Raw genomic sequence first — 23,635 nt, 5'->3', positions numbered from 1 at the left:
CCGTGCCGTGCCGTGCCGAGCCGAGCCGAGCCGAGCCGAGCCGAGCCGAGCCGTGCTGCGCTTTGAGCTCCTCAAAGCGACCGGAGAGAACCGGGCAGGGCCGGGAGGGAGCGAACCGCGCCGGGCCGGCTGGAGCCGTGCCGAGCCGTGCCGAGCCGTGCCGAGCCGTGCCGTGCCGGGGCGCTGTCCGCGGTGCTTGAAGGCGAGCGGGGCGCTGTCCGCCGTGCTGCAGGGAGCGGCGCTGCCCGGCACGGCCCCCCCTTGGCCAGGCACGGCCCGGCCCCCTGCCGGCCCCCCCCCCCGCAGCCGGATCCGGCCCCTGCAGCCCGGCCATGGAGCCCGCAGGCCCGGCGGGGGCCGGCTACAACGAGGCGCTGCTGCACAAGGTAGGGCTGGGGCAGGCGGGGGGGGGCGCAGGAGGGCGGGGGGGCTGCGAGACGCCGGGGGGGGGGATGCTGGGGAGATGTGGGACCACCAGCCGGGGGCAGGGGGCAGCCTGAACTTCCCCCGCTAACTCTGTCCCCTTCCCCTCCTCGCCCCTCCTGCCCCGCTGGGCTCCCTTTGCAGCCCCCACCCCGGTTTGGGGGGGTTTGGGGGGGGGTCGGTTCCGATGCTGGGGGGCGGTGGGGGGGTCCCAGGGGGGCTCGGACGTGTGTGCAAAGCGGAGCTGGAGAGGGGCCAGCCCCGCGGTGCTGCCCGCAGCAGCTCTGTGCGTGCCCCGGGGGCTGGGGGCAGCCACAGCCCGTGCTCCGCTTGCCGGAGGCAGCTCGAGGAGCCGGGACACCCCTGCCCTCCTCGTTTTCAAGTCCTTCTCCTTGGCCCTGAGACCGTTTCGTAACCCCGCACCGCAGGGGGGGGTGCCCGGGGCTGCTGCCGCCCCTGGGTGGCTCAGGATCTGCTGCAGGCTTTGCTGGAGCACAGCCTCAGCTCCCTGCGCCCAGGCACTGCCCTGCAACTCCGGGAAACGGGGGGGGGGGAGATGCTGATCTCTGCCAGATCCACGTCTCCTGTTTTTTTTTTTGCTGTCCTCACGCTGTTTTTCTGCAGTCCCGAATGTGACTGTGCAGGGCTTGCACTCCTGGGGGCCGGAGCAAAGCAGGGGGCTGGGGGGAGGCAGGGGAAAGGGCTGGAGCCCAGAGGGTTTCTCATCGCAAACCCCAGCCTATCTGACAGCCCACTTTACTCAGGGCAGCGTGCCCAGCCCTTGATTAGCAGGAAAATATCAATTACTACCAACTCTCATTTCTGCTGCACACCAAGAAGAGAGGACGTGCCTCTGGGGATGACTCGAGAAACTCCGAATCTTCGCAAAGTCTTAACTCCCTCTTCTCCAGCAGCACGCTGCTGCAGCTGGGGGTTGGTGCTGCTGGAGATGAGTTCCCAGGCAGAAGAGCTGCCCAGGCAGATCACCATCCAGCCCCTCGTTCTCTGCCTTTTCCCTGGGTGTTTTGCTGCCACTGCTGGCTGGGTTGCTTGTCACGCAGAAACAAGTCTCCTCTCGCTCCGGGGACATGAGGCAGCAAATACCTCAACAGATCCGGTTCCTGCCCGAGGAATCACATTGCAAATGTGCTGAGAAAGCCCTGGAGAGCTCGCTCTGGAAGCAAAGGTTAACTGGTTTCTGGTCGGGGGCTAAAGCCAGGTCCGGGAGGGAAAGAGGCAAGGAGGAAATCAAAGCAGGGACGGCAGAGGTTTGTTCCGGGCTGTTCCAGAAAACTTTCACTTGGCACAGGATGACAGATTCTGCTTTCAGGTGATGTGACCCGTTGCCAAATTGTTCTTCCTCCCGTAGGATGCTCGGATCCACTTCAGCTGGAACAAGCCACAGGGGAAGAGAGCGACGTGTCCCCAGGCTGCGGCTGAGCCACGGTGCTATGGGGGGATCAAACAGGGACCCCCTGGGAGAGCTTTTGGTTTGGCGCCCAGCTCTAGGGCTGCTGTCTCAGCAGTGGGATGCAGCCCCTGCTGGGGCTGAGGCTGGGGAGGGTCCTGGGCTCAACGTGAGGGGCTCAGACATCCACCTGCCTGGAGTGGGGCAGATTGATTTCATATATAGAGCAGGCAAAAATAAGTGACAGATTCTGCTGACCTGGGAGCAAACCTGTGGGGCTGGGGCTCCAGCAGCTCAGGGAGCAGCAGGAGAACAGCCCACGGAGGAGTGCCTCTCCCTTCCCTGCATTCCCTTGCCAGGACTGGGTTTTTCCCCTGCTGGGCTCTCAGTCGCTACAATTTTAGCTCAGGTCCAGCTGCCACATGCTAAAGCTCAAAAAAACAAACCAAAAAAGTAACCTCAGCCCACGTGCTCCATCCCAGCTCTCCTACTGCTCGGCTGGCACTGGAAACGCAGCTCCCTAAGCTGCCTCAACAGCCGTGCAAAACCTCTCTTTTCCAGGCGCTTTCGCCCAAAATCTCTTTGCTCACTTGCTGCCAGGAGAGAGATCCCAGCACGTTTCCTGCTGGGGTTCACCCCCAGCACCCATCACCCTGCCTCGTCTCTGCAGCCTGCACTGTGCTGGCAGCGATTTCGAAGCAAGGGCACTTGTCTAGAGCAGCCCAAACCCCCAAGGTGTTGTTGCTCTGTCCCTAGCCCAAAGCTGCAGGCAGGATTTCTGAGGGTTGGGCAGCTCTGCCTGGCTCCCTGCAGGGGTGGTGGCGGGGAGCTGAAGCTGCTTTTGCCCACGCAGGGCACGGGGACGGCTTCCCCAGCCTGCACTCATGGTGCCCTCCTCTGGGTTGTGGTCCCCGGCATATCGTGATGAGCGGTTTTATTTCCCATTTTCCAGGCAAAAGCGTTCCCACGGGAAAACAGCGGGGCTGAGGGCGTGCTGGGGCGGCCAGCCTGTGGGAGAGGGGTGCTGGAGGGGGGCAGGGAGGATTCGGAGCTTCCCAGTGGGCAGCCCTTGTGTTATCACAGCTCAGAGATGCCCGAGCTGAGGTCTCGATGGCTGGTTAGAAAGGGGGGTTCCTCTGTGCTGTACCCCCACAAAGCCCTGAGCTTTTCCCAAAGCCACCACCAGCACATCCCCATCCCCTGCTGCCGCTCCGTGCCCCTGTGCTTGCTCCTGCGGTGCTGAGCCGCTGCCTCTCCCCTGGCAGATCCAGACCTTTACCATGATTAAGTCATGAAGCAGTTCCTGAGTCGTCTCTGCTAGAAATCCCGGTTAAATTATTGATAGGGGAGCCTGCCTTTTGTACAAGTTCTCTAAATCCCAGGCCCTGGAGACTTTCCTGGTGCTCATCCCAGCTCCCTCCCCTCTCTCCATAATTAATGCCATCCCCTGCATTAACCGTTCCCAGAGAGTGCAGCAGGTCGCAGCTGGCTTTGCTGCACCTTGGGGCACTGGTATTTTACTGGAAAATAATGTGTAGCCCTAAAATAGCACCGGGTACCAGGCATCCTGCAGTAATGAACTCTCCTGGTGTCTTCCCGTGTGGCTGCTGCGGGGCAGACCCAGCTCTCCGCATGGGGAAGGTGCCTGGGCAGAGCCAATGATGCCGGGGCAGGGGCGAGGTGCTGAGCCCAGGACGAAGCAGGGGTGCTGGGGCTGCAGGGTCTGAACCCCGCGGGGAAATGCGGGGCAGCAAAATGCAGGCACGGGCAGAAGTGGCAGCACAGGTCCCGTGCTCGGCAGAGCTGCGTCTATAGGAACGCCCACGTCCTGAAGGACGGGGCCAGAACCACTTCTGAGCGAGACGTCTGCTAGCGGAGTGTTTATTCCTCCTCGTGTCCCTAGGACGGGGCTCCAAGTGCCTCGGTTTCCTGACGGGACGGAAATGTTTGCACCCGGGGCTTTGCAAACAAGTCCCAGAGCTGGCAGGGAGGGGAGGGAGGGCTTCGTGCTCGCACCTCGGGCCGGAGACGGGGAGGAACCAGGGCAGGCACCGAGCAGAAGGGAAAGGGCTGGGAGGAGGACGGGCCCCCCTGGGACACGGGGACACGGATCCGTAGCTCGGGAGGTGGCGATGCCCAGCTCTGCCACCCGTGCAGCCCCCTTGTCTCTTCTGCCCGGGTCCAGGCATGTTGTGCCCCTTGCGGGAGGGCTCTGGGGCTCGGCAGGAGGGGACATGGAGGCACGGACCGAGGCTGCCTCTCCCCCAAAGCTCAGCCCAGGGCAGGGCCATGGATTAGGGATGCTCCGAGGGGTGGGAATCCCTCCCTGGGCAGGCAGCAGGTCCAAAGGTGATGGTGAAGGACAGGGCACCGTGGCACGAGCCACCTGGCCGTGGTGCCCGGCAGCCTGTGGGGACGATCTGCTGCCTAGCGGGGCTGCTCGTGGGGCCGGGCTGTCCCCCCTGCTCCTGCTGCTACCCCCCCCGAGACCCCTTCCCTTCTCCTTCCTCCCCCAAAATGGGCTCCTGGGGGCACGCTGGGGCATCGCCAGCTCCCGCGCGCTGATGTCGCTTCACGCGGTCCTTGCAGACCATCCTGGTTGGAGACAGCGGCGTGGGGAAGACGTCTCTGCTGGTCCAGTTTGACCAGGGCAAGTTCATCCCAGGCTCCTTCTCCGCCACTGTGGGCATTGGGTTTACGGTAAGGGCCAGGTCCTTGGGGCCGGGGCTGGGGAAGCAGCTGGGGAACCCGGCGGAGGGCTGGGGGGATTTGTGCTGCTCAGAGCCGCGTTTGGCTGCGCGCTGCTGGGGCTGGAGGAGGCGTCACGCTGCGGTCCCACAGCGGGGCCGTGCCCACACGCGACCCCTGCACCGCTCCCAGAGAGCCGCCTTCAGCTCGGACCCTGCCTGTGTAAAACTCAAGCAGATGGTGGCAACGCTGGCAAAAGCCCTGGGCTGCCATCCAGAGCTATTTGTAGAGCCGCCACGGGGCTGGCAGCGGCTCCGGAGCGTGTCCCTCCCGTGGGGGAGCCCGGACCGGAGACCCAAGTCCGGGACCTCGCACGCAGCAAGGCCAGCCCCGTGCAGCGGGTTTGCTCCCTGGTTCGGGCCAAGGAAGCAGGGAAACGTGGTGCTGTGCCCCTGGGGGGGCAGAGGAGGCTCAGCCGCCCTCCCCACCTTCACCAGCTCCTGAATATTTTATTTTTCTGCACCAAGAGGCAGCGCAGGCAGGCGATGCTGAGCCGGGCTCCCACCCCTTGCCCCCAGCTCTCCCCCCGCACAGCGAGCTCGGCTTGGCCCCGGGGCTGTGGCAGGGATGGGGGCTCCTCGAAGGCAGCCTGGCCAGCCCCCCGTGTCCAGCCCTGTGTCACGCTGTCCCCTTCCATGTCCCCATCCGCTCACAGCTTGGAGCAAACAGCAGCCAGCCCGGTGAGCCCCGACGGGGCCGGATCCCCCCCGTCCTCCCTCCCGGCGCGCCGCAGGGGGGCTCGGCCTCTTCCAGCAGCTCCACGCGCCTGGGTCCTCAGCTCCGGGCAGTGTGCTGGCCACAGAGCGTGTAGGAACTCCGGATCCCCCGGCTGGGACTGGAAATACTGGTTCCATTTCCCTGCGTGTCCCCAGGGGCAGCGAGGGGTGGCTGGGGCATGGAGCGGGCGGCAGCGCCGGCGCAGGGGGCACCTCTCTGAGCGGCGGGGCCGGGGATCTGTGTCCCGTGGGGATCTGCTGGGGTCCCGGGGGAAATAAAGCAGGGGCTGAAGGCATCAGGGGGAGATGCCCATGGTCCCTGTGAGGCTGAAGACCCCAGCAGCCCTAAGGTGTGGGTCTGGATAAGGCTTTGTGGAGAGATTTTGGGGTAATGCAACGCCCCTGGCTCTCCCCGTGGGACCTCTCCTGCGTTCCCACACCTGGGCTTATCCCAAATGATTTGGGAGATGCGCAAAGCCCTGAAGGTGGATGGAGGGGGCTGGGGGCTGGGCGAGGGTCCCGGCGGGGGGAGCGGGAGCCCCAGCACCCATCCGGCTGAGCACGGGCGCCGCTGCACCGCCTGGCCGCAGCTTCCTGCTAACGGCTGCTGCCGCCTTCCCCGCCTGGTGCCGAATGGGGACCCAGCTCACGGCCGGGGGGGGGGCTCCCAACCCTGGGGGTGTAAACGGGGTGAGCCCGTCTTGCTGCAAGCAGCTGCCCCCCCCGGTGATGCCGCAGTACTGGGGGTCTCCATCCCTGCACCCCAAAGGGTTTTTGGCGGGGCTGCTCAGTGCAGGGGGTGGCCCCGTCCCCCCCCGTGTGCGCGCCCGCAGGGAGGTGGCAGGGCTCGGTGCTGCTGGGGGGGGGCAGGGGCAGGGTTCCTGGAGGAGGAGGAGGAAGAGGAAGGCGGGCTGGGACTCACGTCTCCTCTCGGACGCACCATGAGCAGGGCGGGGGGCAGCGGGGCCCCCCCGGCACCGCCGCAGGACTACGAGGTGGCCGGCAAGGTGCGGGGCGGTGAGGGGGGCCCAGGGGATGGAGGCTGGGGCTCCGTGGAGGCTGCTCTGGGTGCCGGCTTCCTCCTGCTGCAGCGAGAGCGAGCGGGGATGGGAAGGGGCAGAGGGTGACAGAGGGTGTCGGGGGTGACAAGGGGTGGCAGGGGGGGCTCGCTCTGTGGGTGCCAGCCCCCAGCCCTCTCCCTGACGGGTGGGCAGGCAGGGCTGGCCCTTCTTGGCTCGTTGCCTTCTTTAAGCTCGGGATCCCATTGCCGGGCAGGAAAAGGGCAGCGTGGGAGGGGAGCGGGGCAGCAGCGGGTACGCGCCGTGCCGGCAGGCACCGGGGCAGCGCCTGGGCTGGCGGTGCCTGGGCCGGGGCCTGTTTGCTTTGCAGGAGGGGACGAGCGCCCTGTTTGCTTTGGTGTCTGCAGCGGGCAGGGCCCTGGAAGCCTGCGGCAGGCTTTGCCCGAGCCGTGCACCAGCCCCCGTGAGGGGCACACCTGGGGGGGGGGCACCGGGGCTGCTCCTGTGGCCGGTTCCCCACCAGCCCTCCTGGGTCCGGCGATGCTCCGGGGGTGGCCGGGAGATGCCTCCGGTGCTGAGTTCCCTGCACCTCCCTTCCTCTCCCTTCCTCGGGAGGATTGCAGGGCTGCACCACTGCTCCCCCCCGGCTCTCACGGGGCTCCCCGCACCCCACAGGACAAGCCCTGGGGGCAAGGGGGACACGAAGGGACGGGGGACATCGGGCAGCCCGGTGCCGCTGGGGACGCCCCGCCGACACCTCCCCTGCGCCCGCCTTGCAGGTGATGTTACTCGGAGACTCGGGCGTGGGGAAAACCTGCTTCCTGCTGCAGTTCAGAGACGGGGCCTTTCTCTCCGGGACGTTCATAGCCACCGTGGGCATAGATTTCCGGGTGAGACCACCGCGGCCGCCTGCCCTCGCCACCCAGGGGACGGGCGGCCCTGGCTCCCCCGGGCCCTGGGGACAGGCTGGGGGGACGGACAGATGGGCGGACGGACGGGGGCTTCGGGGCTTTTGGGGCCTCCAAACCCCAAACTGTCCCCCACCAGTGGGTGCTGGTGGTTGCTGAAGCTCCTGCAGCTCTCTGCAGCAGGGCTGCACCAGCAGCTGCGAGCGGAAGAGCGTGCTGAGTGCGGGCTCTTCCCCTTCAATTAGCGAAACGTTCGTTTAACGCCTGCAACCCACGGCAGTGAGGGCTGTGGGACGGTCGGGTGCTTCACCTGGCCGGGGCAGACACCTCGTGGGGCGAGCGATGCTCCCCGCTGAGTTACTCCGGGCAGATCCGTGCCGCCCGGCCCCGCTGCCATCCTCCGGCCGCTTTCTGCTCGCCAAACCGTAGCCGGGCCGTCACCTCTCTGGGGAGGTGGCACTCAGACAGCTCGCCTTCCGCCAGGAAGAGCTGCTTGCAGCACGACTTACGGCGGCGTTTCAGTGGGTTGAGTGCCGGGGGGCAGCCCTGGGCCGTGCTATCGCGGCGGGGCCACGTGGCGCTTCCTCTGTGCCCTGGGGGAAGAAAACCCACCGTGCCCAGCGCCGGGTGGCCCTGAGGGTGCTGCCGGCCCATGGGCACCCCCTCGGCCCCAGGTAAGTGTCCCACCAGCCGGTGTGTGGCTTCCTGCCCTTCAGCAGCACTCTGAGGGCGCTTTTTTCTTTCATTCATCCCATTTTGTGAGCTAACCCCCGAGTTTTGTCAGCGCAGAAGCTGAATTTCTACCTCAAACAGTTCCAGGAAACCGAATTATTTATACACGTCTTCCGTTTCCAGACCCACCCCCAAGCACAAGCCTTCAGAAGACTCTCGCAACGCCCTCCCAGTAACCCACGCTTTCCTTTTTACTTTTTCTGGAGGGAAGTCCCCGGGCTCTGGGGTTCGGCTCAGCCATCGCTCGGTGCCTCCAGCCACCCAGCCGAGCTGCTCACCTCCCCGCCACGGGGGCTGGAGCAGGAGCAGCCCCCAGCAGGTCCCCCCCCCACGATGCCCGCAGACAGCTCCACGGGGACGGCGTTTGGCCGCAAGCAGCGATCCCACAGCGTCTGCTGGCCCTGAACGCTCTCCTTGTGCTTGCCAGGGGCACGAGAGCGGAGACAAATTCCTCCCAACGCCCAGCGAGGACACAGGGCGGCTTTATGCCGGGCAAGCGCCAGGGGAGGCTGCTCGAGGGCAGCCCTGCAGCCACCCCGTGGCACCGCAGCCCCCGGGAGCACGGGGTTTTGTAGCAAGAGGGCTTCAACCTGCGGCCCCACGGCCAGCCCTGCCTGCATCTCCATCAGCAGGGCCTTGTGCTCACCGCCTTGTCCTCTCCTTCTCCCCCGCAGAACAAGGTGGTGGCCGTGGATGGCGTGAAGGTGAAGCTGCAGGTGAGGCTTTTTTTTGGGGGGGGTGCAATTCCCAGCCCTGCTGCTGCATGGAACGGGCTCAACACCGTGGTCCCACAGGGCTGCAGGGGGTCCCCAGCTGTGGGGGCCCTGCCTGCTCTCATTGGGACGATTTCTGGCAGATTTGGGACACTGCAGGGCAGGAGCGTTTCCGCAGCGTGACCCACGCCTACTACAGGGATGCCCAAGGTGGGTCGGGGGCCGGGGGGTGGGTGGGCGAGCCCCGTGGGACCTCTCCCCGCAGCACCAATGCCCTCGGCCCCTTCCCTTCCAGCCTTGCTCCTGCTCTACGACATCACCAGCAAGATGTCCTTCGACAACATCCGCGTGAGTGCCCCCGCCCCGCGTTCGTCCCCAGGGATCGGTGACGCCTGTTTGTTTTTTTTGGGGTGGGGAGCGGGGATTTTAAGCCTGTTTTGCAACAAGCACCGGTTGTTTTGGGCAGACCCAGGCAGCTCGGAGCTCGTCCCCTGGGCGCGTTTTGTTTAGAAGCACGGCAAATGGCCGGAGGGGGAAAGCTTGGGGTGGGGGTGAGTTGTCTATAGGGCTGAGGGTGTTTTCAGAGCTCTCCGCCTGATTCTGGAATGGTTTCTGCTGGGGGGGGGAAAAAAAAAAAAAAAAGTTTTCCCAGCCCTCCCGGGGGGCTGTGCAGGGTGAGGGGTGCCGCTCGCCCCGACGCAGCCCCGCTGTCCCCGCAGGCCTGGCTGACGGAGATCCACGAGTACGCGCAGAAGGACGTGGTCATCATGCTGCTGGGCAATAAGGTGGGCACAGCGCCCCGAGTCCTCCCTCACCCCGAGGCTGGCCCTGCCCCGGCCGTGCCTCTGAGGAGGGCTGGGGCTGGGGGGGCTCCCTGCTGGGGGGGCTCCCTGCCCTCCAGCGGGATCCAGGCTGGAGGTGACCCCGGAGGGCTGGGGGGGCCGGGGAGCCGTGTCCCTGGCAGCCAGTGGAGGGCAGCACGAGGCTGAGGTTCCTGGTACGGGATGATCCCGGTGTGGGTGCTCCTGTATGGGTGCTCCTGTGCGTGCTGCCCAACCCTGTCCTGGGGGCACCCCCCGGATCCCAGCTGCCCAGCCAGGTCCCATGTCCTCTCCTCGGGTCCTAAACGCTGCTGGGTACCTGATGCCTGCCTGGGAAATGGATTGTCCCCGCGGCACGGGATCCCCCTGGGCTATGGGATGATGCCGGGCACCAGAAGCCCCTCCAGGTCCCTGATGGCCCAGGTGCTGGATGCTCCCCCGCTGTCCCCGGGTCCCAAATGACCCCAGTATCCTGGATGCCTCCGGGTACTGGGTGCTCGGCAGGTTCTCCTCTGGGCAATGGGCGTTCCTGGGCCCCTGAACCCCCCAGTTCCTGGGAGCCCCCTGTGCACCCACCTGCCTGCTTGCCGGATGCCCCCAGGTGGGTGACGCTCTCCCTCTCTCCGCAGGCTGACGTGAGCAGCGAGCGGGCCGTGAGGACGGAGGACGGAGCCTCGCTGGCCAGGGTGAGCCCGAGTCTGACCCAGCTGCACCGCCCGCTGCCCCCCGCAGCACCCCAGGCACGGGCGCTTCATTTAGGGACCCCCTGTGGCCGTGCCGCCTGCTCTGCTCGATGCCCAGACCTGCGTGGCACGGGTGGCACAGCAGGGAGGGGACGGGACCCTATTTTCAAGCCCCAGCCAGCCAAAGGGGGTGATCTGGGGGGGCAGGAGGGGGTTTGGGACTGGTCCCTGATGGGGCCGCGCCGCCCTTGCAGGAGTACGGGGTGCCCTTCATGGAGACAAGCGCCAAGACGGGGATGAACGTGGAGCTGGCCTTCCTCGCCATCGCCAAGTGAGTGCGCTGGGCTGGGGGGGGAGCAGGGGGTGTCCCCGGGGGTAACGGGGTCCTGCCGCCCCCAGGGAGCTGAAGCAGCGAGCGCTGCAGCCGCCGGACGAGCCCCGCTTCCAGATCCACGACTACATCGAGGCGCAGCAGAAGAAATCCAGCTGCTGCGCCTTCGCCTGAGAGCGGCGGGCAGGGACCTGGGCGCAGGCAGGGCTGGGGCAGAGCGGGGCCCAATCCTGCCCCCCAGCACCCACGGGTGGGCCGAAGCACAGGATGCAGGAGGAGAGACGTTACCCCAGTCTGGTGGGGTGCTGAGCAGGGGCCAGATCCTGTCGCCCTATGGGGTGGTGCCAGGGGCTCGCCGTGCGCCCCAACCGCCGCGTGATGCCTGCCAGCCCGAGGGTCGTGGCGATGCCACCGTCACCCCAGCAGGACTCAGGATACGGCCCCATTGCCCGGCCTCTCCTCCCCTGCGGCCGTTCCTGCCCTCGGTGTGCTCCCATCCAGCTGGGAAGGCCGGATCCTGCCCCTCTTCCCCCCTGCTTCCCCCCGGGGAGCCGCCGTATCCATCCCCGTGCTGGTGCCCAGCCCTGGCCGTGGCTCCTCGCCGGCACCTCCGCGGGTGTCCCTGCCTGCCCCCCGCCTGCCGCAGCTGGAGCCAGAGATAAAGGAGCCCCCGGAGCCCCCGCTGACTTCGAGCACACGCGGCAGTTTGGAAAACCTTCATTTCCCCCTCGTGCAGCTGTGGGATTTGGAGACTTTTATTTTTCTTTATTTAAGGGAAAAGCTTTTTCCATTTCAGCCCCTCCGGACCAAACCAGCTGCGGCCTCGCGCAGGCTGGGGTTGGGGCTCAAGTGGCCCTTGGTGGTCTGGAAATCTTCTGCAGGTTGCCTGGGCCCGCGGTGGGTTGGGGGCACTCGTGTGTGTCCCAAAATGAGCTCGGCAGGCTGCGGGGTGCGGGCAGCGAGGCTCAGGCACCGCGGGGCCGCGGCTCCGGCGCTCAGCATCGCTCAGCACCGCGCCCCCCAGCACCCTGTGCCACGCAGGGCATCGGGACAGGGAATATTTGGGACGGGGAATATTTGGGACAGGGAATATTTGGGGTGCTGCTCGAGGTGCTGAGGGCAGCTGCAGGGCGCACAGCCCCGCTGCACGTGGGGGCTGCCGGGCACAGCACCCTGTCAGCATCCTCCCTGCCCCGGTGCCTCCTTTGCCCCCGCTGTCCTGCCGGGTCTCTCTTTGCAAGTTTACAGATTAAAGCTGGGTATTTTTGAGGCTTTGCATCTGCCTGTTTTTTGTTGTTTTTTTTTTTTCCTCTGCCTGAGAAATCCCTGCCCCGGGCCTGCGACGTGGGAGGCTGCTGCGGCCGGGCTGCAGGGGAGCGGGACGGGGACCCCCGGGACCCCCGTGGCACCTCGGGGTGGGAGAAGCACCCACGGCCCCCTCCTCCTCGCCGGGGCTCGGCCCGCACATTTCAGCCAGTCCAAAGGTGAGAGGGGAGGAATAAACACGGCCGGTTAAATTAAAACCAACCTCCTACCCTGCTGCTCTCACGGTGCGGAGTCCAGCATTCCCCAAATAACTCCGGCTTCCCACCAATGGCATCGCCGCCGCCTCTTGGCTGAGCTCGGCAAAAAAAAAAATATGCCAGAGAGCTTCAACACAAACAGACGTCGGCTCTATTCTCTTCCCCGCCCTCCGGCCCGAGCTGTGCCAGCGTCCCGGAGCTGCTGGCCCTGGCAGGATGCGGCTGGGCTCTGTCGGTGTCCCCAGCACCCTGGGCTCCGCTGGGGACCCGAGCGCAGCGCCGGCTGTTTCCTCTCCCTCTGCCTTTCCTCCTTATCGGGGTTCCACGCTCACAGCAGCCCTGCCAAGGCCGGGTTTTGTTTCCTGAATTAGAGGAGCATTCCCCGAAAAGTGCACCCGCTTCTCCCCGCCTCGGATGAGAAGAGCTGGGGGGGGTTTCGCTGCCCGCAGCCCCTTCGCTATGGGGCCGTGCCGAGGCCTCCAGGGCACGCCGAGCGCTTGGCCTGGTTTTCTCCTGCTGGTTTTCTCCTCTGCTGCCGCCCGCCGTGGGATCCCTCCCGGCCGCGGTTCTCAGGGCCGAGCGGCAGCGGGGTGATGCTCAGCGGGGCGAGGAGACGGGCAGCCCCCCTGCTCCTCGGCTCTCCCGGTTCTGTTGGCTTCCCTCGGCGCTTCCCAGCCCCATGCAGCCCCGTGGGGCCAGGGCAGAGCCGCTCCGCCCCGCAGCGTGCTGCCCGTCCTCCCCCCCTGGCTGGGGCACAATTAATTATGCTTAATTAAGCGGCCCCGAGGACCTTTGGCCGGTCTGAACTCCAGCCGAGGCCGCGGAGCCCAGCAGTGGGACCTGCCCCCGCAGCCCAGGCTGACCCCAAAGCCAGCGCTTCCCACTTCCAGAGCCTCCCGCGGCCACTTCTGCTTTCCAGGCTGAGCGCGGAGCACGGCAGGGCCGTGGCAGAGCCGAACCCCAGGGATTATCCAGCCTGGGAGCGCCCTGTGCCAGCGCCCTGCCGGGCCAGAGCCGGGTGCTGAGCAGGGGCTGGGGACCGCTCAGGGGCTGCGCTCCCATTTCCGCCGCCCAGCAGGTCACCGGCGAGCACGGCCTCCCCTGCAGCTTTCCCATGCTGAGCATGCTTCTCTCTGCTCCTTTCACTTCCGTGCACCCCTTCCACCCCTTGCACCCCTTCTACCCCTTCCACCCCCAGCTTTGAGAAGCCCCCAGGGCCCTGCAGCTGGAGCAGAGGTAGCAGCGGGCACACCACGCCAGGGGATATGGGGCTGCGGGGTGGCACAGGCACTGCTGGATGTCCCACGGGTGACGGGGACAGAGCAAGGAGCACACGGGGGCTGGCGATGCTTCGCAGGGGGGTGTGGGGGGGGAAGAACTGTGGAGGCCAGGCCTGCAACAGGGAGTGGGGGTGACCCCACAGGGAACTGGGGGTGACCCCACAGGGAACTGGGGCTGACCCCACAGGGGAGCAGAGCTGCAGAGGGGGTTAGGGGGTGACCCCATGGGGGACTGAGGCTGCAGCAGGGGGCAGGGGCAGCCCCACGGGGGGCTGGGGGTGACCCCACGAGGGGAGTGAGGCTGCAATGGGGAGCTGGGGTGGCCCCATGGGGCAGATGGTTTGCAGAGGGGGTTGAATGCAGCCCCATGGGGGACCGGGGCAACCCCACGGGGGAGCTGGGGTGACCCCACGGGGAACCAGGGGCGCCCCCATGGGGGAATGGGGCTGCAGAGGGGGTCGGGGGCAACCCCACAGGGAACTGGGGACGCCCCCACGGGGGACCTGGGGTGACCCCATGGGGCAGCGGGGCTGCAGATGGGGCTGGGGTGACCCCACAGGGAACTGGGGGCGCCCCCACGGGGGTCCCTGTCCTGCCGCCCCCCCCCCCCCAACCCCCGCGCCCTCGGGGCCGGGGCGCGCCACGGGGGCGGGGCCTCATTTCCATAACCACGCCCACTTTGCTTTCTATTTCCAAAACCCCGCCCACCCCCGCGCTATTTCCATAACCCCGCCCCCCTCCCTCTCAGTTAAGCGAAGGCCCCGCCCCCCTCTCCCTCCGATTGGCCGTCGCCCCCCGGCGGCCCCGCCCCTCGCTATAAAAGCCGTCGGCGGGCGCGGGGCGGCGCAGAGCGGGCGCGGTGCAGGCGGCGCCATGAGCAGCGCCCCGACGGGGCCCGCGGCGCCGCGGCTCTGCTGCCTGGAGAAAGGCCCGGACGGGTACGGCTTCCACCTGCACGGCGAGAAGGGCAAGCCGGGCCAGTTCATCCGCCTGGTGGAAGCCGGCTCGCCGGCCGAGCGCTCCGGGCTGCGCGCCGGGGACCGCCTGCTGGAGGTGGACGGGGCGAACGTAGAGGGGGAGAGCCACCAGCAGGTGGTGGAGCGGATCCGGGCCGCCGCCGGCTCCGTCCGTCTCCTCGTCGTGCAGCCGCAGCCCGAGGAGCACCCGCAGAAGCCCCCGAGCCCCCCCGACGGCGGCGAGGCTCAGCGGGACCCCTCGGCGGCGGAGCCCGCGGTGCAGGAGCGGAGCAGCGGCGGCAGCGAGCGGGTAACCGGGGGGCAGGGGGGCAGAAGGGGGGGGGGCGGGCGGTATTTTTCATCCCCCGAGAAGTTTTTTCACACCCCCCCCCCCGGGCTGGGGGAGCCCCGCGCCGGTGCCGCCCCCGGTGGCGCCGCGGAGCCCGGCGGGGAGCGCTGCCGCCTGGCCGGCCTCGGTGCACCGCTCGGCTGCTCGGTTCGGCCTTTGTTCGCTTGTTTTAAATGCGCTTACACCACGAACAGCCCGGACCCGGCCGCGGAAGGAGGCAGCCAGCCGGGGATGCTGCGTGTTCTCTTGGTTTTTGCTTGCTGCTGGTTGATTTTGGGGTGCTGAGGGTGCACGGGGCTCTGCACCCCAGCAGGAGCAGCCCTATCCTGGCACCCCCCCCTCACCCCAGCCCATCCTTGTGCTGCAGGATGAGCAAAACGGGGTCAAACCCCCCCGGGAAGCTGCGGGCGTGCGAAGCTGAGGACCGCGAGTGGGCACAGCAGCACCTGGGGAGCTGCCGGCTCCATCCCACTGCCCTGTGACCCCTGTAGGGCTGTGGTTTCGAAGCAGGGTTTCACTTTGCTGCTGCCCACGGTGTTTGCACGGGGGCTGCACAGCTCTGCTCCCCCCGCCCCACTAGAAGCATCCGGCCCTGCTGTGTGTATTTGCCTTCAAAGCACCGGGGAGCCCCAGCCTGGGCTGCTACAAGGTTTTTTGGGTGTTCACCAGCTCCAAAACACAGCAAAAAGCCTCGGTCGAGGGAAGGCTTGGGGCTGTGGCTGCAGGAGTTGGCAGCAGCCACTTGTGCCCTGAGCGTGCCCGGTCTCTGCGCACAGCGGGGATGCTGGAGCCTGGAGCGGGGTCGGTGGGTCCCGGGGGACGGACAGCAAGTCAGGAATGTCAGCCTTAAGCAGCGCGTAGGAGTCAGCGGTTGCACAAACAAAGCGATGTAGAGGTGAGGAATTGAGAAATTTCTGACCTTTCCTGCCCGCAGCGGTTTCTAAGAGACGCTCGGGGCTGCCGGAGATAATACTGCTTTTTGTTTACCCGGTGAAAAAGGGTGTTTGTTGCCCCAACAAAGATGGGGGTGGGCTTCCCGGGAAGAGGGCAGGGCCAGCACGGTGTCCCCGGGCTGGGGACAGTCCTGGGGACTGATGCAGATGCCTGACCTCCCCTGATACCCCCCTGGTGCCAGCACGGCGCTTTGCTGTGGCTCTGGGATGGGCACCGGCGCAGGGTTGGTCCCGGGTGGACTTTGGTGCCTGGCCGAGCTGTCGTCCTGTGGGGTTTTGCTGAGGATCAGGTGTTTTTACTTGTCGTGTCTCCTGTTGGACTTTAGCTTGGTGCAGCTACGTGTTCCCCCAGCCCCGCTGACACACAGTAGGACACCCGTCTGGTCCCTGCCTGGCTAAAGCACTGCTCCGGCACCCCTTTGCCCAGTGATGGGGGTCTGGTGGCCATGGAGGTGTAAACCTCTCCCATCTGGGGGCGTGGGGCAGGATGCTCTGGGTAGGAACACGCGGCCTCTGCGCCTGCAGCATCCTCCCGACCAGGCTGTGCTCCCTCCCCGTGCAGGGGGCACGTGCCCGCCTTCCATCTGTCGCAGTGCCAGCGCTCCCCCTGGGCTAGCGAGACCTTCTGTGCGTGCCTTCAGCCCAGGCATCCCTCCACGAGCTGGAAAAAGTAAAAGGGCCTTATCTAACGCAGCTTGGGCGAGCTCCTTGCTGTGCTTATGGGGCTGAGGGCGCTTTGAGGATGTGCGGCTCCCCGGGGGAATGGGACCCCAGCACTATCGGCCAGAGAAGCAGGTTGGCTATGGGATACCGGAGGTGCATGAAGGCTTGGAGTCAGCTTGGGGTGCAGCCTCACTGTTAGCACTGACGGTTTCTCTGTGCACGGGAGCAGGAAGTCGGTGGCGCTGGTGACAGCCGCTGACACTGCTGCTCGCCCACCCGCAGCCCCAGACGGTTTCTCAACAGGTAGCAGGAAAAACCCTGTGGCTGGGGGTGGGGGGGGGGGGCAGGGCCTGGCCCCAAGCTGGGGAAAAAACAAAGGTTTGGAGCCGACGCCTCGGTTGGGCGCTCATCCTGCTCCCGGCCGTGCTGGGAAGCCGCCCCGTGGGACGCCGAGCACGCCGTGTGCCTGTCCTGCGGCCCCCGAGCCCTGCCCTTCCCCGCGGCGGCCGTGGGGATTCTCCCAGTGCCGGTCCCGGCGGGGAGCGGGAGGTTTGCATGTGTCAGAGTCCTGTTTGCTTTGTTGGGCTGGACTTGCCTTTATTTACTTAGCAAGCCCAGAGACGCTCGCTGCCAGGAGAGCTGGCTGTCAGGCTTCCTGCACGGCACCGCTCTCCCCCCGAGGATTTAAAACCTCCAGTGTCGAGGCAGGATCTGTCCCTGCTTGCCCTCCACAACCCCCCAGCTCCCCCCATGGCAGGGGCCACCCCCACAGCTCCCTGCCCTGCAGCTGGATGCGGGCTGAACTCAGCTGCACCCCTGCAAAAGCGGGATCCAGGGGGCACCCACGAGGGGCTGGGAGCCGGCAGCAGCGCACCCACGCTGGGGCGAGGGCGGTCTTGCATCCCCGGGGCCGGTGCCGGGTGGCTGAACATGGGGTCTGGCCCCTTTGTAGGGCAGGGAACCGTCCCCGGTGCTCAGCTGGGGGCGGTGGCAGCTCGTCGTGTCCTCCCCCCGCGTGGGTTTCCGGAGGCTCCAGCTGCTCGGGGAGCGTCTTGAGAAAGTTTTGTGCAGAGCACGGGCGGCTGCCAACCGCTGCCCTGGCACGGGCTGGGGCTGCTGCCACCAGGACAAGGCTTCTGCTGCCGGGTGCCAGCCCTGCCCGGCTCCCTCGGCCTCCCTCTTGCAGATTCAGTCCTCAATTACTAAATTTGGTGCTCGCTTCCCCCTGTGAAACCCGGCTGAGCCTCCCAGAGCTGCTTTTTTGGGGTACCGGGGTTGGAGAAGGGGGCAGTTCCCAGCTGGGACCATTGCGCTGGGGTAGCTGGAGTTTAACTAGGAAATGAATTAAATTTCCTCCCGAGCCAGCAGCGTTTGGGAGCAGGAGTGGGCTGCATGAAAAGCAGCTCCAGTCCAGCGCTACGTGACGGGGATGCTGCAAGAGGCTGCTTTGCATCCCCTTTGTATGAGGCCCGACTGTGTGTGCCAGATTTCAGGGCCCGTGTGAATTTGCTGGCCTGGGCGTCCTCAGAGCCAGCGTGTTTCTCTCTGAGTAACCCCAAAACGCAGCTGCTCGGAGCCGCCTACGGGCTCGGTGCTTCTCGCAGGGCTGCAGGGAGCTTCCTGGGAGCCGGGCCTTCAAAAGCTGCCCTGAAATCTGTTAGCAGGCCGGGAGCACAGCAGGTGTTTGGGTTCTCCATCCCCCTGGGATGGGGAGGATCTGCCCCCAGATCCCCTCCCCAGGGCTGGGTGCTCCAGTCCCACGCAGGCTTTTGGAGCAATGCGGGTGTCCCTTTGGCAAAGGGGGATTTGTGCCCTGCCTGGGGACCCCCTGTGGCCGTGGATGGGACCCTAATGGCTGCGTGTCCCATGCTGAGCCCAGCTTCACCCAGCACCATCCCCGCGGGAGGTGCAGGAGAGCTTGTGATGAGGCTGTGCAGCTAATCCATCCCCGAGTGCAACACAAGGGCTGCTGGTGCTTGAGGACAAGGAAGCTTAGAGAAATTAGGGCCATTTCCATTATCCTCCTGCCCAGCTCCTGCTGCAGTTGCACTACAGGATCCTGCCCCCAGCAGGGCTGCCCCACACCCTGGGTGCCCACCCCAAACCCTCTCGCCCTTGGCCCTGGCTGCTCTTGCCTCTGCTGGCCGTGTTTTAGGGCTCGGTGCCTCACCGGTGGAGCTGAGCAGGTGCATCCTCCTGCCCCGAGGTGCCAACGCTCTGCTCTCCAAATCGTCCTCCTCCTCCTCACCCGGGAGTGCTGCCAGTGCCCGCTCGCGGTGTGCTCCCTCGGGCTTTGTCCCGAGCTATCGGCGTGGAGCAACCCCGCGGCTCTGCCAAGGGCAGCGAATCCCAAACCCGGGCAAAAGCAGGAACAAGAAGCATCACTGCTTCCTCCATGCTCCGCCACCTCGTGCCTTTTGGACAGGGACCCCCCCCAGGCCTGGGTGCTGCAATCCCACCTGCTCTGGGGGCGGCTGCGAGCATCGCAGGGGGGCTCCCGTGGCCACAGCCGGGGCAGGATGCAGGCACCGCTGGCTCCTTCTGGCTGCTGGCATGTCCCCCTGTTGCCTTCGGTCCCCCGTGGGCCCAGCTGGGCGTTGGCGAGCCGTGACAGCCAGCCTTGGCCCTGCAGGAAGGCGTTGTGCAAGAGGAGCGGGGTTATCGCGGCAGCAGGGCTGTCACCCAGGCTGGGCCGATCCGGTGCCCGTCGTAAATGTGTCACCCGCGCGGGCTGCGGCTCCCTGTGACCGTCCTTGGTGCTGGCTCCAAGGACTGAGGCTGGCGAAGGGACCTTCGCAGCATCACGTGCAGGGTGCTGGGTGCAGAGCAGCGTGGGGTGAATATGTTGGGGGAAACTCCTGCCGTGCACACACGTCCCTGGGGTGTTACAGGTACCAGAGGAGAACAGGTGGCATCAACAAGTAATAAAAGCCCTAGTGGGGAATGTTGTGGGGACTTGAGCACGGCTCGGCTGTTGGGGAATCCCTACCCAAGATCAGGAGGTAACAATCAAGACGGTATCAGCAACCACAGACAACTTTTATGTATTTAATATAAACGTGGCTTAAGCCTCTCCGTGTAAATATATAAACGTTGTCTGTGGTTGCTGGAACCGGACCGGTCCTGGCCGTGCTGTGTGCAGGAAGCCACCTCCGTGTCACCCTGTTCCTCAGAGGGTTTCCGGCCGTCCCGCTGGGCAGCGAGTGCAGCTCACGAACAGCCCGGCGGCGTGCTGTACCTATTTTCCTCTTCTTTGGGGTTAGCAGTAGGGACCCCCACCATTAAAGGGTTTCATCTGGGGGTGGGTGGCTGCCCTGCTTGGTTTCCCCGGGACGGGGCAGGTCTGGGCACATCGTGGGCGGGCTGGGTGGTGCCTCCCGAGGAGGTGAACGTCCCACGTGCCACCACCCCAGTCCGGCAGGTTTTGTGTTTTGCAATCGCTGAGGGTCGTGGCCGGGCATTGGGGTGCACCTCGGCACCGGGGTGCTGCGGGTGCTGCTCCCTGCCCCAGTCGAGCAGCGGCTCCACGTGTCCCTTCCTTGTGGGGTGCTGGGGGAACGAGGAGGGTCCCCGTGGGTTCCTGGGTGGGGTGGGATGTGGGTGCCTCCCACCAGTCCGGGCCGCTTCCTCCTCCACCTGTACCTGGTGATTGCAACCCTGATCCCAAAAGGAAGGGCCTGGTCTGAGGACATACGTAATAACAGCCTGCCTTAACGTTTCACCACAATTAGTGTGCCCTGTGCCCAATTAACTAGGGCCAGGGTTCATAGGGTGTTTCAGGACCCAGTGTCCCAGCTGTGGGTGCAGGTCCATGGCCCTGCCCCACAGAGGGAAGGGTCTGGGAGCGGCTGTCCTACAGCTGTCCCCTTGCTGTCCCCTCACAGGAGCTGCGTCCCCGGCTGTGCCACATAAAGAAGGGCCCCAATGGCTACGGCTTCAACCTGCATAGCGACAAGAGCCGCCCGGGGCAGTACATCCGCGCCGTGGACCCCGACTCGCCAGCCGAGGCAGCGGGGCTGCGTCCCCAGGACCGCATCATCGAGGTGGGTGATGGGGCGGGGGGTGCCTGTGCTCCCCGAGACTCGGGATGGGGCTCCCCAAAACTCAGGACGGCACTGATGGGGCTGTTCAGTGTGGCGGTGCCCGGGAGCTGCCCTTTTGGGGCACGGTGACTCAGGGCAGAGCCGTTCCCACCCAGGGGTGCAGCCGAGCCCTGATTCACCCCCTGGGAGATAAGCTGCTGTCACTGTCACCTCACGGGGCACGGCTCTCCCTGGGCTGTCCCAGGGTGGGACGGGCTGGGGAGGGCATCAATGCAAAGGGTGCTCGATGGCCCCGCACCCTGTGGGTCCTGGGCTGTGTGTGGTGACCAGGGTGGGGACAAAGCTCTGGGCTCGTTGGGGACCACCCGGAGGAGCCACATCCTGGCACGTGCCCCGCACTCCTGCCAGCACGGCCGGTACAATCCCGTGCTAATCACTCCGAGAAAATCTGCTTTTAATGAGGTTTCCTGCCCGCTGATCCCCACGCGTCTCTGGACGTTGGCGGGGGGCTGTGGCAGGGCCATGCCTGGTGCCGGGAGGAGCAATGTCCCCGGTGCCAGCGGTGACGGCGCGGTGACGCCCGCAGGTGAACGGGGCCTCGGTGGAGGGCAAGCAGCACGCGAATGTGGTGGCCGCCATCAAGGAGGGTGGCGACGAGACCAAACTGCTGGTGGTGGACGTCCTCACAGACGAGTTCTTCAAGAAGTGCAAGGTGGTGCCCTCGGAGGCGCACCTGGCAGGTGGGTCTGGTGTCATGGCTGCGGTGTCACCTCGTCCCCAGGCCCTAGGGCTCTGCTTGGGGGGAGCCCCCGAGCACTAGGAGGGGGGATTTTGTTCAGAGCAGCCCCGTTGTGCCACCTCCGTGCTTGGGTGAGGGCCTCGTGTGAGGCACATGGCCGTGGGGCGTGCGGTGAGGAGGGTTTATGGCCCTGCCGGTTACTCTTTGACAGATTTTATGGCTCAGGGAGCGCACGGAGGGCGCGCGGGCGCTTTCCGCTCTCCTCGGCTCGGCCTTGGCCCCCTCCCTGCCCTGTGGGGCAGTCGCTGGCAGGATTTGGGGGTGGGGGGTGCTCAGGGGTGCGGGGCTGGGTGCAAGGGGCGGCTCGAGGGGGTGGGAGAGGGCAGGGTGAGCCCGTCCCATCAGCATCCGTGTCCTCTCCCTGCAGGTCCCTTGCCAGAACCCGTTGCCAACGGTGATATAGAGAAGGTAAGAGCCTTTTTCACTTATTTTTTTAAATCCCACTTCTACCAAGCTCTGGGCATGGTTTAGGAGTCCCTCCATCCTCCATCCATCCAGTGGGTGGGTGATGCCCCCAGGGACTGCTGGTGCCCCCCAGGGAGAGGGTCTCTTGTGGGGCTGAGCATCACAGGGGTGGCCGTGATGCCCCGTGTCCGTCCTCGCGATGCTGCGTGGCCAGGGGCCCTTGTGCTGCAGGGAAGTAGCAGCCAGTCCTGCAGCCTTCCTCCTCCTCTTCCTCCTCCTCCAGCAGCAGCCAGGCAGCCAGGCCAGCCTTTAATCCTCCCAGCCCTGCTCGGGCAGCACCGGAGGTATTTATTAGGCTGGAGCTCTCAGCGGATTATGTGCTGGGAGGAAGGATTTCAGTCATCTCCCCTCCACCCCCAGGACCAGCAGCAGCCCGGGGGGTGATTCCCAAACCCCATTCCCACCTTTTTACCCTCCCTCTGCTCCCTCCAGGAGAACGGCGGAGAGCTGCACTCAAACTTGGTGTCCGAGAGGTCCCCTAGCCCCGTGTTGGCCACGTCGCCCGACGGCAGCGAGACCCGCAGTGAGGTAGGGATGGGGGCAGGAAAACACGTGTGGGTACCGGGGTGAGAAGCCCCCCACCGTGGTGCTGAGCATCCTCTCGCCCCGCAGCCCGGCGCGCCAGAGGGTGACAAGCGCAGCTCGGCGTCCGGCTCCCTCCTGGACCTTGACATCCCGCTGGCTGTGGCCAAGGAGCGAGCCCACCAGAAGCGCACCAGCAAGCGGGCGCCCCAGATGGACTGGAGCAAGAAAAACGAACTGTTCAGCAACCTGTGAAACCGCCTCGGGGCGGGGGCGAGGGCTCCTGTCCCCACTGTCCCCCCTCTGGCCTCTCCTTTCTTCCTCTCGTCTCTGCCGCCCTGCCGTGGAGGACTGGGTTTGGTGGCTGGTGGGCGTCCCCAGGAGGGTGAGCGGAGGGGGGCTGGGGGTGCCCCCACTTCCAGACTGGCCCCGGGTGCTCCCCTAGCCCCGGCTTGAAGTCCTGTGCCCCTGGGTAGGTGTAAAGGAGAGATTTGGGGTGGCCAGGTTTGATGCCCAACACTTCTGATCCCCTCTACCAGCTCTTCTCCCACCCCAAACCCCATCCCTGTTCCTGTCCCCTTCCAAATCTCCCTTTTTTTTCTTCCAAACCTGAGGCTTTTGGTGACCTCTGCCCAGCCCCAGACTATGCGATTCCTCCCAGGTCGGTGCTCTTCCCCCCTGCCTGGCAATGTCCGTCCACGATGACCCCGTCCCTTCGCCCCAGACCCCCACAGTCACAGGGACAGGGACATCCCATGGCACCTTGCCCCGGGGCTGTTTTGGGAGAAAAGAGGGTGTCTGGAGCAAGCAATAATCACCTCCTGTGCTACCACTCACTCCTGGAGGCAGAGACGATCAGGGTTTGCATCTTACACTGTTTAATTTAAAGGGTTCTCAGTAGCCTGTCTTTTTTTTCCCCTCCAAAAGAAGAGGTTTTCCAATCACACTGTTTATTTTTTTTAAAAAATGTATTTTGTGGAAATTCTTCCTGTGGACGTTTTGTTTCCGTGTTTCGCGGTCGGGTGCCGTGCTGATGAGCTCGAGAGAAATTCTGTTGACTGGAATAAATCTTCCTGACTTCACGAGCCCAGCTGCAGGATAAATCCTTTCAGAGCTGTGGGTCCCTGGCCCCAGGACTCAGCACCGTGGGGGTCCTGGGTGACGGAGTGTGGGTGTCCCCGTGTCCCCTTGTGGGGGTGGTTGTGCATGGGGGGTCCTGCAATGGGGCTGGGGCTGCGTCTTTGGGACCAGTTGTGCATTGGTGGATGTCTTTGCGGGGTTTATTTTAAATTTCTAGCCACAGAGCCCCTCCGAGATGCTTTGGCACAGCCTGGTTTTCTGATTTAACACCCCCCTGTTGGGGGCTTAGGCTGTGATGGACCCACACTGGGTCCAGTTTGGGTGCTGAGCTGGGGGGATTGGGAGGGCCAGGCTGGTCCCAGCACGGGTTAATGCCTTGGGGGGATTAACAGGTTTAAATCCCACAGAGGGGGGGCAGTGCCAGGCTGCCCTCCTCTAATCTGCCCTGAGGGATGTGGCTGCTGGCTGGGTGGGAGGGGGGCAGCCTCAAACCACCCCAA

The 23,635-nt window shown here is 65.5% G+C and overlaps 2 protein-coding genes across 2 annotated transcripts; both read left to right on the top strand.

The window, feature by feature from the left end:
• The first annotated feature begins 332 nt into the window (after positions 1-332).
• On the top strand, positions 333-10,676 carry RAB37 (RAB37, member RAS oncogene family). Its single transcript, XM_050714443.1, has 9 exons — positions 333-386; positions 4,421-4,531; positions 8,629-8,670; positions 8,811-8,877; positions 8,963-9,015; positions 9,387-9,452; positions 10,118-10,174; positions 10,426-10,502; positions 10,571-10,676. Exons 1-9 carry the CDS (start codon positions 333-335, stop codon positions 10,674-10,676), a joined length of 633 nt encoding a protein of 210 aa, XP_050570400.1.
• A 3,476-nt stretch (positions 10,677-14,152) lies between these two features.
• NHERF1 (NHERF family PDZ scaffold protein 1) lies at positions 14,153-23,155 on the top strand. The gene is made up of 6 exons (XM_035558673.2): positions 14,153-14,571; positions 20,111-20,269; positions 20,856-21,009; positions 21,436-21,476; positions 21,966-22,061; positions 22,146-23,155. The coding sequence occupies exons 1-6, from the start codon at positions 14,179-14,181 to the stop codon at positions 22,308-22,310; spliced, it is 1,008 nt and encodes a 335-aa protein (XP_035414566.1). The 5' UTR covers positions 14,153-14,178; the 3' UTR covers positions 22,311-23,155.
• Positions 23,156-23,635: the final 480 nt, after the last annotated feature.

The sequence above is a fragment of the Cygnus atratus genome, chromosome 18 (assembly GCF_013377495.2).
Source record: "Cygnus atratus isolate AKBS03 ecotype Queensland, Australia chromosome 18, CAtr_DNAZoo_HiC_assembly, whole genome shotgun sequence".
In the NCBI taxonomy this organism is placed as follows: domain Eukaryota; kingdom Metazoa; phylum Chordata; class Aves; order Anseriformes; family Anatidae; genus Cygnus; species Cygnus atratus.
The sequence above is the reverse complement of the archived record's forward strand: the minus strand, read 5'-3'. Positions and strand labels throughout refer to the sequence as shown.